This window comes from Mastigoproctus giganteus, chromosome 5 (assembly GCF_048544385.1).
Source record: "Mastigoproctus giganteus isolate SK-2022 chromosome 5, ASM4854438v1, whole genome shotgun sequence".
Taxonomy (NCBI): domain Eukaryota; kingdom Metazoa; phylum Arthropoda; class Arachnida; order Uropygi; family Thelyphonidae; genus Mastigoproctus; species Mastigoproctus giganteus.
In genome coordinates this window covers 74,899,946-74,914,539 of record NC_143579.1, presented here as the reverse complement: position 1 = coordinate 74,914,539, position 14,594 = coordinate 74,899,946, and the positions used below count along the sequence as shown (strand labels likewise).

General features: G+C 36.8%; 1 protein-coding gene across 1 annotated transcript in view; it reads left to right on the top strand.

Annotated features, from left to right (window-relative positions):
- Positions 1-14,594, top strand: part of LOC150085497 (uncharacterized) — a 333,972-nt gene that overhangs the window by 126,419 nt on the left and 192,959 nt on the right. Inside the window, exons 4-5 of the mRNA XM_090373297.1 lie at positions 280-392; positions 11,198-11,265. Coding sequence (XP_090229423.1) covers positions 280-392; positions 11,198-11,265 — 181 coding nt within the window. The remainder of the gene's footprint in view (positions 1-279; positions 393-11,197; positions 11,266-14,594) is intronic.

Genomic DNA, 14,594 nt, shown 5'->3' with positions numbered 1-14,594 from the left:
TTTCACCAGATTTCATATTGATAACCTCTTCAGTAGTACTGTTTCACATATCTCACTTCACAGTAATTATCCCGTGAAGTGTCTGTAAACCTAAGTACAACATGTTTAAGTTTACTGACACAACATAAAATTATTAAAAAAATCACTCACTGTTGTAAAAGGTAGAAATTACCCCCAGATTGTTTTGTTTTGTTTTGTGTGCTTTCCACCTGGTTGTATATAATTTTACATTTAAGTAAAATAATGATAAATATAATAAAATAATTTTTTCACCTACAGTTTTCACAATGATTGGAAGATTACGGGTTACTTCAGGTGATAATTTCACGCTTCCACTCTTAAATTCTACTTCAGAAGAGTTTCAGGCCAAGGCGGCCAAATATGAAAAAATGGTAAGTTTGTAGATTCATTAAGCTAATGTATGATAAAGGTTTTTGTATATTCTCCAGCACAGACACTGGGTCAGAGTAATTTACAGTTTTGAATACAATCGTTAAATGTATTTAGCAGTCATGTGAGTTTTAACTACAGTCCACTCAAATACATATGCTTCTGTACTCTTTCACTGACCACTCAGCTACATTGGGCTAATTATAAAGGTTTTAAAAAAGTGTGAGCCAGACTGCTGTAATAATAATGCAGGTGGAATTCTGCTAGTAATGTAAGTGCAGATTGATATAGGTTGATGCCTGCTTGTAAAAAATATTGTCAGATCATATTGCAGCCTTGTTTGCAAGGAATTCCTTTAAACAACACTGCAATGCAAAATATTTGAGCTCAGCTGTCACTTCACTTCATACTTAAAATGTTGTAATCTTTCAACTGAGTTTTTTTTTTTTTTTTTTACCATTATCTCAATATTGCATTTATAATACAGGTTATCACATTGGATCACTCCCCTAAATTAGAACAAGCATGCTTCGTTTCATTCTGTGAATCAGTTGCCATTAAATGTTTCAAACTTGCTTTTAATGACTTTATAAAATTTGTTTGGAAACTTGACAAAGTCAACTTTGCAGGAAGCAACAAAATATGCGGTATTAGAACTGTGCTTGCATGTCATACTTCTTCATAAGTAAAGTGACCACACATGCTGGTTTGACTGAGACAGTAACCAGAGCCATACTATCCATTAGACAATTTAGGCAATGTGTGTAGGACTGTCTAGTACTGCCTAGACCTATGAAAAATAAGGACCGATTTCTAATATAAATTCTTTCTTCAGTTTTTCTGTTAGCAAAATCATTAATAACTTCATCAAAGTTCATCTTGCAAGTAAGTTAATGTTGAAATAAGTGTTGTGAAAATAATTTCAAAACCAAATGTATAAAAATGCTTTTGAATTTTTTTAAAAACAAAAGAAATTGATTTAATGCCAGGGCATTTTAATATGTTTAATTTAATTTATTAAGGTATCAGAATTAAGAGTACTGAGGTCATACGAAATCAAAATATGGCCCTGACCGTAGTTGTTTCAGAGTGCTTGTCCGGGGCTAAGTAAGTACAGTATCACGTTTGTACCAGTTCTGCCATATGTAAGAAATGAAGAATATCTATCTAAATTGCTTGGCAACAATACAGAATCAATGTGTCATGTGGTAATTGTATTTTTATGACATTTATATGAATTTATAAGATCTTTATTACATATCAGTACACAATATAATGCAGTTTTGCAATGAACAGTTTAATATGGAAAGGATACTTAAATAAAAAATTTTGTTTAGGTTTATTTTCAAAGAATTTTCTCATAAAGGAGCTGCGCTTTGGCAACTCTGTGTCAAGATGTTTGCAGCCCCCTTTCTCTTGCTCAATAGACACTATACTCCGTTCCTTCATAAGTTTGACATCAAATAAAACCTGACTTAACCTGTTTATACATTAGCATTAGTAGAGGCATTTGATGCAAGAAAGCAAGCTTATGCAGCATCAGCCAAAAAAAAAAAAAACCCACTTCCACTTCACCCCTCTGTTCGTTCAAAATACCTATCCAGCTGAGCCTTAAACTTATTTAGGCTATCAACCTCCACGACAAGGGATGGAAGTCTGTTCCACCAACCAACCACCCGCTGGCTAAAGGCAAATTTCCGCACGCCTATCCTACATCTGTCTTTCCTCAATTTGAATTTATGTCCTCTCAGGTGATTATTCTGAACTAGAGGAAGAATCCCATCGGCATTGAGCATGCTCAAACCATTCAAGGCTTTATACACCTCTATCAGATCACATCGCTGGTGCCTAGTCTCCAAACACTGTAATTTGCAAAACTTAAGCCTTTCTTCATAAGAGCACCCCTTTGTTCCATTCACTAATCTTGTTGCCCTTCTCTGTACTCGTTCCAGCAGCTCTACATCCTTCTTGAAATGAGGCCTCCAGACCTGTATACAGTACTCTAGGTGTGGCCTGACCATTGCCTTATACAAGGGAATAATCACCTCCTTATCCCTGCTGGAAAAATTCCTGTATATCATTGACAATACTCCATGAGCTACTCTTGCAGCCCGTCTGCACTGCTCAGAGAATTTCATATCTGCCTGCACAACCACCCCCAAGTCCCTTTCATCCTCTACCACTGTCAATGTAGTACCACAGAGTTGATACGTTGCTCTGGGGTTGCTGTTTCCCATGTGTAGTACTTTACATTTGTCAATGTTAAACTTCATTTGCCACCTCTCAGCCCATCTGCTCAACCTTTCCAGATCCTGTTGCAGCAGCATAGTGTCAGTAGTGTCCTTGACAACCCTGCCAACCTTTGTATCGCCTGCAAACTTGGACATTAAGCTTGATATACCATCATCAATATCATTGATAAATACAGAAAACAATAATGGACCCAACACTGAGCCCTGAGGGGTTCCACTAATAACATTAGTCCACGATGAGCAGTGTCCATTGATTACCACTCTCTGTCTTCTCCCCCTCAACCACCCCTTTATCCATAGCAGCAATTTGCCTCCAATGTCACACTGCTCCAATTTGTGTAGCAGTCTTCCATGTGCAACAGTATCAAAAGCCTTTCTAAGATCCAAGTATATAATATCAAAGCTATTCCCTGCATCCAGTTCTTTTGTGACTGCATCATAGTATCCAATCAAGTTGGTCAGGCAAGACTTCCCCTTAACAAAACCATGCTGTGTCTGAGCTATAACTGAAGTCTTGTCTAAATGATCCTGCAGTGCTTCTTTAACCAGTGCCTCCATTAATTTTCCTGGAACAGAAGTTAAGCTCACAGGTCTATAATTACTTGTGTCAGCCTTTGATCCTCCTTTGGGAATTGGGGTCACATTTGCACATTTCCAGTCTATGGGTACCTCCCCTGAGTCCAAGGAAGCTCTCATAATTATGGCTAAGAGTTTGCTTACTTCCTTTGCTGCCTCCTTTAATATAACTGGATAGATCCCATCCACCCTGGGTGCCTTTGTGTTTATCTTCAACAATTTCTCCTCCACTTTACTCTCAGTTATTACAAGATTCTCTAGTTTACTGCTAGATTTGAATACACCTCTGGCTTTTCCCTCGCTAAATAACTCCTCATGTGTGAATGTCGATGCAAAATATTCATTTAGTTTGTTAGCTACCTGAGCAGGATCATCAACAGTTGACCCATCAATATCAATTGGACCAATCTGATTCATCCCCTTCCTTCTAGAGTTTACATAAGTAAAGAACTCTTTGCTGTTTTTCTTTGCATCCTTTGCCAAGGATTTCTTGTAATCTGCCTTCGCCTGCCTAACGTCCTTTGTAACTTGGTTGCATATCAACTTGTATCTATCATAGGCTTCTGTGTCATGTGTTAATTTGTAAGTATCCCATGCATTTTTCTTCTCTGCCATATGCCTCATTAGTTCATCTGACATCCATTTTGGCCTAAACCTTGAATAATATTTCTTAATTTTTTATAGTGTTTTATATAATACTCCAGTGTACGAAAAAATACTTTAGAATATTAATAGCATTTAATGTTATATAAATTTGGATTTATATGTTTTTAAGGAAGAGCTGACATAATAAACAGTAGACACACTTTTTTTTCCTGTTAATTTTATATTGTTCTTATGTAAAAGTGATATTGTTCTTGTGACCAATGTATTTGACTTTGGGACAGAATCCACGAGCGTTGTCTAAATTTTTACCCAAGTCTGGACATAGGTGTGATAGGGCCTTTGGCAAAAATGATTTGCAAGATCTTGAAATGCATACAAAAACGTTCAGCCACAGGCAAAAATTTGTGTTTTTTTTCTACATCACGTGTCCCATCCAGTCGTGTAAATATTGTATGTGAAATATATTACAAATCAGATTATAACATGAAATGTTTGAGCTCAAATATTTCATGTTATATTTCATGTCAAATATTTACATGAAATATTTAAAACAGGTTAAGTCAGGTTTTATTTGATGTCAAACTTATGAAGGAACAGAGTATAGTGTCTATTGAGCAAGAGAAAGGGGGCCGCAAACATCTTGGCACAGAGTAGCCAAAGCGCAGCTCCTTTATGAGAAAATTCTTTGAAAATAAACCTAAACAAAATTCTTTATTTAAGTTTACTTTCCATATTAAACTGTTCATTGCAAAACTGCATTATATTGTGTACCGATATGTAATAAAGATCTTATAAATTCATATAAATGTCAAAAAATACAGTTACAATTACCACATGACACTGTGATTCTGTATTGTGGCCAATGTTCTAGCCACTTGACTAAGTATTTTTGACCATTATTTCAACACTGAGTTTATGACAGTGTCCACATTGAATCACTCCTCTGTGATCATTTATTCTATGAATTAAATGCCATTAAATCTAAAATTTCTTATCTTTATAAACTTGACAAGATCAACATTAGAGAGCTCATCAAAATATGTGTATTAGAACTTCTGCCCTTGCTCAACTTGCTTCTTTATAAGTGACCATATTAGCATTAGTAAAGGCATATGATGCAAGCTATCAACTTCCACAATAAAAGATGGAAGTCTGTTCCACCAATCAACTACCCGCTGGCTAAAGGCAAACTTCCACACATCTATCCTACAACTGTCTTTCCTCAATTTGAATTTATGCCCTCTCAGGTGATTATTCTGAGCAAGAGGAAGAATCCCATCAGAATTGAGCATGCTCAAACAATTCAAGGCTTTATACACCTCAATCAGATCACCTCGCAGGTGCCTAGTCTCCAGACACTGTAATCTGCAAAACTGAAGCCTTTCTTTGTAAGAGACCCCATTTGTTCCATTCACTAATCTTGTTGCCCTTCTCTGTACTCGTTCCAATGGTTCTACATCCTTCTTAAAATGAAGCCTCCAGACGTGTATACAGTGTTTGCCTGACCATTGCCTTATACAAGGGGATAATCACCTCCTTATCCCAGCTAGAAAAATTTCTGTATATCATTGACAAGACACCATGAGCTACTCTTGCAGACCGTCTGCAATGCTCAGAAAACTTCATATCTGCCTGCGCAATTACCCTCAGGTCCTTTTCATTCTCTACCATTGTCAGTGTTGTACCACAGAGTTGATACATTACTCTGGGATTACTGCTTCCCATATGTAGTACTTTACATTTGTCAATGTTAAACTTCATTTGCCACCTCTCAGCCCATCTACTCAACTTTTCTAGATCCTGTTGCAGCAGTGTACTGTCATTAATGTCCATAACAACCCTACCAACCTTCGTATCGTCTGCAAACTTGAACATGAAGCCTGATATACCTTCATCAATATCATTTATAAATACAGAAAACAACAATGGACCCAACACTGAACCCTGAGGACCATCCCTTTATCCATAGCAGCAATTTGCTTTCAATGCTACACTTCTCCAATTTCTTCAGCAGTCTTCCATGTGCAACAGTATCAAAAGCCTTTCTAAGATCCAAATATATGATATCAAAGTTATTCTGTGCATCCAGTTCCTTTGTGAACACATCATAGTATCCAATAAAATTGGTCAGACAAGACTTCCCCTTAACAAAAATATTCTGTGTCCGAGCTATAACTGAAGTCTTGTCTAGATGATCCTGCAGTGCTTCTTTAACCAGTGCCTCCATTAATTTCCCTGGAACAGAAGTTAAACTAACAGGTCTATAATTACTTGTGTTGCCCTTTAATTCTCCAATTCTATAATTACTTGTGTCGCTTCAATTCTTTGTGAATTGGTGTCACATTTGCACATCTCCAGTCCATGGATATTTCCCCTGAGTCTAAGGAAGCTCTCATAATTATGACTAAGGGTTTGCTTACTTTCTTTGCTGCCTCCTATATTATAACTGGATAGATCCTATCCACCCTGGGTGCCTTTTTTATATTTATCTTCAACAATTTGTCCTCCACTTTCCTCTCAGTTATCACAAAATCATCTAGCTCACTGCCAGAGTTTAATTCACCTCTGGCATTCCCCTCCTTGAATAACTTCTCATGTGTGAATGTCGATGCAAAATATTCATTTAGTTTGTTAGCCACCTGAGCATGATCATCAACAGTTGAACCATCAATATCCAGTGGGCCAATCTGATTCATCCCTTTCCTTCTAGAGTTTACATAGGTAAAGAACTCTTTGCTGTTTTTCTTTGCATCCTTTGAAAAAGATTTCTCATAATCTGCCTAAACTCTTTTGTGACTTGGTTACACACCAACTTATATCTTTCATAGGCTTATATCTTTCATAGGCTTTCATCTGACATCCATTTAGGCCTAAACTTTGAACAATATTTCTTAGTTGTTATGTAAAGCCTAGCAGCTTCCAAGATTAATTCTTTGAATGCCTCCCATTTTGAATTTGCTGTTGGTAACTTCATCAGTTGGTCCCACTGTATAGAATTTAAATACTGTCTCAGATCACCGTAGTTATCTTTACGAAAGCAAAAACCCTTCCTTTTACCCCTGATGATAGTTACCTCTATGAGTAAATCCCACTTCAGCACACTATCACTGCCACCTAGTGGTTCCTTTATCTGCAGATTCTTAATGCATGAAGAATCACTACTGATAATCAGATCAAAAGTGTTACTCCCTCTAGTTGCCTCCCGAACATGCTGATGTAGAAAACAATCATCCAATTAATCCACAAAAGCCTTGCTAGTGTGTGAGTGACCCACAAATTCCAGTCAATATCCTGGAAAATAAAATTCCCCATTATAAGACTCTCTGATTTACTGGCCCACTGTATTTCCCTGTACAGTTTTTTATTATACTCATCAGTCATTAGGCCTATAATGCACTCCTACTCTCAATTTTGATCTCCCAGTGCTTATGTCACACCAAACTAACTCAACACTGCATTGTCTAGTGATGTCGACTGCTGACCGGGCTAGCCGAGTGAGTAAAGTACCTGCCCGGCAACCCAAAGGTCGCGGGTTCGATTCCCGCCTCGGGCTTGGATCAAAGTACTGCAATAACCTTGGGAGGTGCAATATGGCCACAGAAGCCGATGCGCCAACAACTACCAAATCAAAATAAAAAAAAAAAAAAAAAGTGATGTCGACTGGCTGCACTTTCTTGGATTTTATGTGTTTCTTAACTAATAGCATAACCCCTCCTCCCTTTCTGTCCTGTCTATCCTTCCTGTACATATTGTATTCCCTAAATTCCAGTTCTGCATGCCTTATATCTGTGTGACACCACATCTCTGATATCCCAACAATATCTGCCTTTGATGTTTTGACCAATACCTCAAATTCATCAACCAAACTCCTAACATTGGTGTTCATGCAAGTATACATGCACCTGTTCCTATTCTTAGCTACCCTAACACAACCCATGTGTTTACTTGTACTGCAATGACTTGCAGCAGTCTCTGAAATACCCTGCATCTTGTTTTCCAGGCTGCTGTTCATTCCAATAATAGAAGTAGTGCAAGAATCACTTTCAACTCTGCCAGCGGCTACTGTTAATCTATTAGTCCTTGTATCGCCCAAGCTAGCAGTTTTCTGATCCACCTAACACTGCCTTGATAGCATCAGCAAATATTCTTGCACCCTTTCTATTTAAGTGTATCCCATCCCTGTAGAAGCAGTCTCTCCTGTTAAGAAGTACGGACCAGGCTGAATAAAATTCTACCCCTTGAGCCTTGCACCGTCTTTCCAGGGCCGAATTGATTGACAAGGCTCTCATCATATACTCCCTCCTATCGTGTCTGAGCAGAATTGCAGACACTTTCAAATTCAACCTTAATTCACAGGTTTTTTTCAACAGTGATCTGTATTTGTTAAGTAATTCTGCCAGTCTCCTACTCTTAATATCATTAGTGCCAACGTGTACAACAATATCACCTTTTGTGCCCTTAAAAGATGATATCTGCTCTACAACGTCATCAACCTTTGTCCCTGGCAGACATACCGTGGTCCTGTTCCACCTATCTTTTTTACACACCACATTCCCCATTTCCCTGACAATAGAGTCACCGACAACTACTAGTTCCTGTGGGACAAGCACATTCTGTCTTGGGGGTTGCTGCTGTGTTGCGTGATGATCAAGTGCAAGCTCTGGCATTGATGCGGGCAGCTGAGAGTTTGATGGGCCCTCAGTTTTGATCCTTCGAGGGCATCCACCCTGTCCTTCAAGCTCTCATATTTCAGAGATTGCCCTCTGTGATTCAGAGGGCAACTGTGCCTCTCAGTTTTTTCCTGAGCCACAGTACTCCCATTAGCTTGAGCCTTTTGCTTTGCTCCTCTGGTCTGAGTCATGATTTCGATTAAATTTAATTAAAATTTCAGTACAAAATTTTAACCCTAAACTTATATCCCAATGCACTTAACACTATACACGGTGTCTCAAAAATACACAGCATAACTTCAGGAATGAGTTCCTCATATGTAGACAATAAAAATGTTTTATATCAACATAGTTCGGGAAATGCTTGGTTCCCGAGTTATTAACTGGAATGTCTTATCTCCTGCAGGTGATTTCCTTCATCACAAGGTACTGAGAGAATCTTGTGGTTTTCAATTCCGACCACATACTCAAATCATGAGCAAGTAGATATGCACTTTATGTATGGTTCGGTGGACGGCAATGCTCTGGAGGCTCGTCGTTTGTACCATGAAAGATTCCCATAATGAAGATGTCCTGACAGAAAAATGTTTGAAGGTATCCATTGGCGCTTTTCTGAACATGGGTCCTTTACACCTCATGCTGCCGACAGAGGACGACCAAGATCTCTGACTGCTGAAGTAGAGGAGGAGATTTTGGATGTTGTGCATGCCACTTCTGGAATCAGCACACGCAGAATAGCAATGCAACTGGCTGTTCAAAGTTTGACTATTTGGAGAGTGTTGCGAGAACACCAACTGTATCCTTAACCATCTTCAATGGGTAGAGGCCTTGTCACCAGCAGATTACCCCTGCACGAGTAATGTTCTGCCAATGGTTCTTGCAGCAGTGTGGTACAACTCCTCACTTTCCTGCCTTAGTGATATTCACAGATGAAGCACAGTTCCCACGAGATGGAATCCAAAACTTTCACAATCAGCATGTATGGGCTGAGGAAAACCCATGTGCAATTCTTCCATCACATCACCAACAGCGGTTCAGCCTCAACATCTGGGCAGGTGTTTTTGGTGATAAGTTATTTGGGCCCCATGTACTTCCAAACAAACTCACAGGGCAGGCATACAGAAACTTTCTGGAAAACAACATGCCTGATTTCTTGGACAACAGGCCACTGATAATTCATCAACAAGCACACTTCATGCACAATGGCACACCCGCATATTTCAGTCACCTAGCCCGCAATTACCTGAATCGAAGGTTTCCTGGTCAGCAGATAGGTAGAGGTGGACCAACTGCCTGGCCTCCATGCTCAATTGATTTAAACGCATTAGATATCTTCTTGTGGGGCCATTTAAAGTCATTGGTATATTCGACTCCAGTAGCTGATGTGGAAACGTTCTGCAATTGAATTGTGGCAGGTTGTAAGACAATACGAAACAATGCCAGGAAGTTGGCATCGTCTTTGCGAGTCCATGAGACATCAATGTGAGGCCTGTATTCAGGCAGAAGGTGGACATTTTGAACAATTACTATAAGGTGATGTGAACAGTTAAGCAGTTAAGTGTCATAGACAGCCCTTCAAAATTCGGAAACCAAGCATTTCCAGAACTATGTTGATATAAAATATTTTTATTGTCTACATATGAGGAACTCATTCCCGAAGTTATACCGTGTATTTTTGAGACATCCTGTACATCTATATATATATATATATTTTTTTTTTTTTTTTTCAGTATTGAGTATTATCTCAGAGTTTCATTATATAACTTCTGTATCAAGTTATGTATTAATTAATAATGTTACGTTTGTAAAATCTCAGTTGTTATATGTATTTAGTTAAAAAATGTACAATTTAATTGACTATGAAGTTTAACAAGATCAATAAATTTTACTGATTAATTGATAATATTATATACTATACTATACTAAGCTAACACTATCTGGTACGGGATATAACGTATCGTATAACAATGGCGACAAGTTAAGAACGGTAAATCTACGGACACCAAGTATTAATTAACTTCCAAAATCTTGCTATCTAAATTCATAATAAACCAAGGATCTTTACTAGGTCTATAAGCTACTTATAGAAAATAATTTAATATAACAATTAAGTTAATAAAGTGGCTAAATATAGCTTAAAACTAGTCATTCACCAGAGCTGCAAAACTTGTAAAACACGTGGATTGGATACCCTTGCCGATACTAAGTAATAACCTACAAAATCTTTATCGATGTTTAAATTTAAATTAAGTTTCATAACTAGGAATATAAAGCTACTCTAGAAAATAAGTTAATATGCCAATTTAAGTTAATAAAACAGGACTTACCAGTTAATATCTGCTGGTTTTTTCAAGTGCTTCTTTTGTGTCCCAAAAGGCTAAGAGAAATATGTTGTTAAGGGTTCTGCTGTACTCAAGAACTCAGAATAATGTCATTCTTGATAGACTTAGCCACTCTTTCAGGGGTTAAATAGATTATAATATTGTTACATTTCATCAGCTGAAGTCGGGTCTTTATATCATGGATACTTGAGCAGTTGTCTCGATGATCTGATGTCAAATCCGGCCATGTTAACACCAATAAAATTTATTTTTTTCATTGATGTGACTTCAATTTTCTTCATCCTTGCATCTATAAATGATTTTTAAATAATTTTTAAAAGGCAAAAGAAATGTATTTCATTAGCCATATTTTTTTTTACAGTTAGACAGTGTATACATGTCCAGTTCCTTGCACCCATCCTTTGTTGCCACTAAAGTTATCTCTTTCAGGTATAGTAATAAACAATATTTTTTGTGATTATGTTTAGTTTATTCATAACATTATTTTGTTTTCAGACTCTTATAGCAAATGCTGGGATTTATGTATTCAAAAATTGAATAGGTACAATCACTAAATAATCAGATCCATTTAAATGAATGAAAACATTGGTTTATATGTTTCATAAAGTTTATTAAAAATTAAAAATTCCCAGCCATAACTAAACTAAATAGTCAGCAGACTATTTAGTTTTGTTTTAGAATATCAAAATTGAAATATTAAAAAAAATGACAATCTCGGGATATAATATGCAATACTATTAATATTTGCTTGTCTAAGAACCTTGATCAAGTTAGTTGGCATTAGAGATTTTGAGCAATTTGACTACTTTGAACATAGTGTGCCAGCTCTTATGGTTGATTATTTATTATGATTGAAAGAAGAGGGATTTGAACCTGACCCCTTGGAAAAAGTGCCAACTGGTGAACCTGCTAAACTTTCATAGAGGGCTACCTTTAAGTGCTCATGCCCCAATGTTCTTCCAGTATCAGATTTTGAGCAATTTGACTACTTTGAACATAGTGTGCCAGCTCTTATGGTTGATTATTTATTTTGATTGAAAGAAGAGGGATTTGAACCTGACCCCTTGGAGAAAGTGCCAACTGGTGAACCTGCTAAACTTTCATAGAGGGCTACCTTTAAGTGCTCATGCCCCAATGTTCTTCCAGTATCAGTATTAATATTAGTCAAATAGTGCAAGGAAGTCACAGGCTTTTGTTGCACTGGCCAAAAAAAAAAAAAAAAGTAAGAGAGAGAGATAAGAAGCAATAAATTATGCACTTCCCTCCTTCCCCATAAAAGTAATTATGCAGTTGATCTTTGAATTTCTTCAAACTGTCAGCTTCAACTGCCTGCAGAGGCAACTTGTTCCAGTAGTCAACGACGTACTGGCTAAAAGAAAACTTCTTGCAATTTAGTCTAAACCTCACCCTGTAATTTGAATTTATGGCCCCTAGTTCTGGAATTCTTTATAACAGAGAAAATTCTACCTTCATTATTTTACTAACCCCTCTCAGAGCCTTATAAATCTGAATCAAGTCTTGTCTGAGGTGCCTGGTTGCCAAGCTCTGTAGCCCTCATAATTGGAGTCTTTCCTTATACAGTTGCCATTTTGCTAATCTCACCATGCAAGTTGCCTGTCTTTGGACTATTTCAAGAAGTCTGTCTTTTTTCAGATGAAGTCTCCATACTTGGACACAGTATTCCAAATGCAGTCTTACAATTGTCTTATGCAGTGGGATTATGACCTCCCTATCTCTGCAGAATAATGTTCGATAAATCATTGATAGGACACCATGGGCTTTCCTGGCTTTTTGCTGTTCAGAAAACTATATCTGCCTGTATTGTAACTCCCACATCTCTTTCTTCCTCTCCTGTTTTTAATTCAACTCCACCAAGTGTATAATTTATTTTGGGGTTGCTATTACCCAAGCATAAGACCTTGCATTTTGCTGTATTAAAACTTAGCTGGCACTTTTCTGTCCATTCTTACAGCCTGCTGAAATCATCCTGAAGGAGTGCTGCTTGGCACAGATCATTAACAACTTTACCAATCTTTACATCATTTGTAAATTTTGACATCACACCTTCTATTCCTTCATCAATATCGTTTAGGAAAATCAGAAACAACAGTGGTCCAAGAACCGATCCTTGGAGGAGACCTCACTTCTGACAATATACCAATCTGAAGAATGTCCATTAACCATAACCTTCTGCTTTCTACCCTGTAGTCACTCTGATCCATTTTAGAATCTTTCTAGTAATCCCAGCATATTCCATTTTATACAGTAACCTCTCATGAGAGATTGAGTCAAATGCTTTACTAAAATCCAAGAATCTATAAAATTGTTCTCTACATTCAGTTCATGAGTAACGGTGTCAAAATAACTCACTAGTTAGTTAAACATGATTTTCCCTTAAGAAAACCATGTTGTGTGCTCTTCATAATGCGATTTGTATCTAAATATTCTTGAATTGCACTCTTAATTATTGCCTCTAAGATTTTCTCTACCACAGAAGTCAGGATAACTAGTTTTTAGTTACTGACTTCACACTTGGAACCTCTTTATGTATTGGCAATACATTGGAACTTTTCTAGTCCAAAGGAATCTCTTCCAAGTCCAAAGATTCTCTCATAATTAACCTCAATAGTTCAATACACTCTCTGGTGGTCTTCCTCAAATTTACTGGGTATGGCCCATCAGTAGATAGAGTACACCATTATTTTGTGCAGCATGTTGGAGCATGGTTGAATGAATACTACCCACACTGCTGGATTGGCCCTGGGGAGACTTGTTCCATAGCTTCCACATTCAACCATAATTCTGATCATTTTTTTTTTTCTGTTTGAGTTAGTTAATTAATTCAGAGTTATGCGTCAAGACCATGTTTTAAACTACATTCACGTGAAACCAATGTGTATTCCTATGCTTTTTTGGAAGATAGTGTGTATTAGTATTAGCCATATTGCGAAGATAGCCACAGACTTTTGCTGCATCGGCCAAAAAAAAAAATAAATAAATAAATAAGCAGATGTATTAGGTAACAGTTATAAAATAACTTACAATATTAATTATACACCCACAGAATTACATAAAAGAATTTTGGCACTGTAGTCAGCTGATAAATCTCTTGTACTATACATCCGGTTAAAAAAATAAATAGACCTTCTTAATCAGGACAACACAAACAAAAACTTTATCACAAATTTAAAATGAAAGATATCAAAAGCCACTGAACTTTACACAAATCAATTAAATAAAAAATAAAAAATATTTCAATTGTATAAAGAGTTTATATTTTTATAAAGTATTTATACTATTTATGTATGTTTGTTAATTATGCACAAAACATAATAAGCCCAATATGGTATTAGTAATGCTCTTAAATTTAAAATTAATGAGTAACAGTATGCTGTAGACCGCAGAATTATGCATTTCTTGGCTTTAACTTCTAAACAGATATTGATTGGAAGGTACAGTTAAGAAACAATTGTATTTGTTTTGCCCATAAAATAGGAATAAATTCTTACTTACTTTCATGAATATTTTAATAAATTAGAAGGAAACTGAAATAAAGTATGGAACCAGAAAAGAGAAAAAACATTCCATTACCAAATTTTTCTTTCCAATTCCTCGGAATTCTCTTGCGAAACCCTAAGAGATTTGCAAACCATCGGTTAGGAGGTGCTATCTGCATTATTTATATTTCCAGCACATGCTCTTTGTAGAGTGGCAGAAGCTGAAACATAATTTGTCTTTTTAAGTCTTTACATTATTTA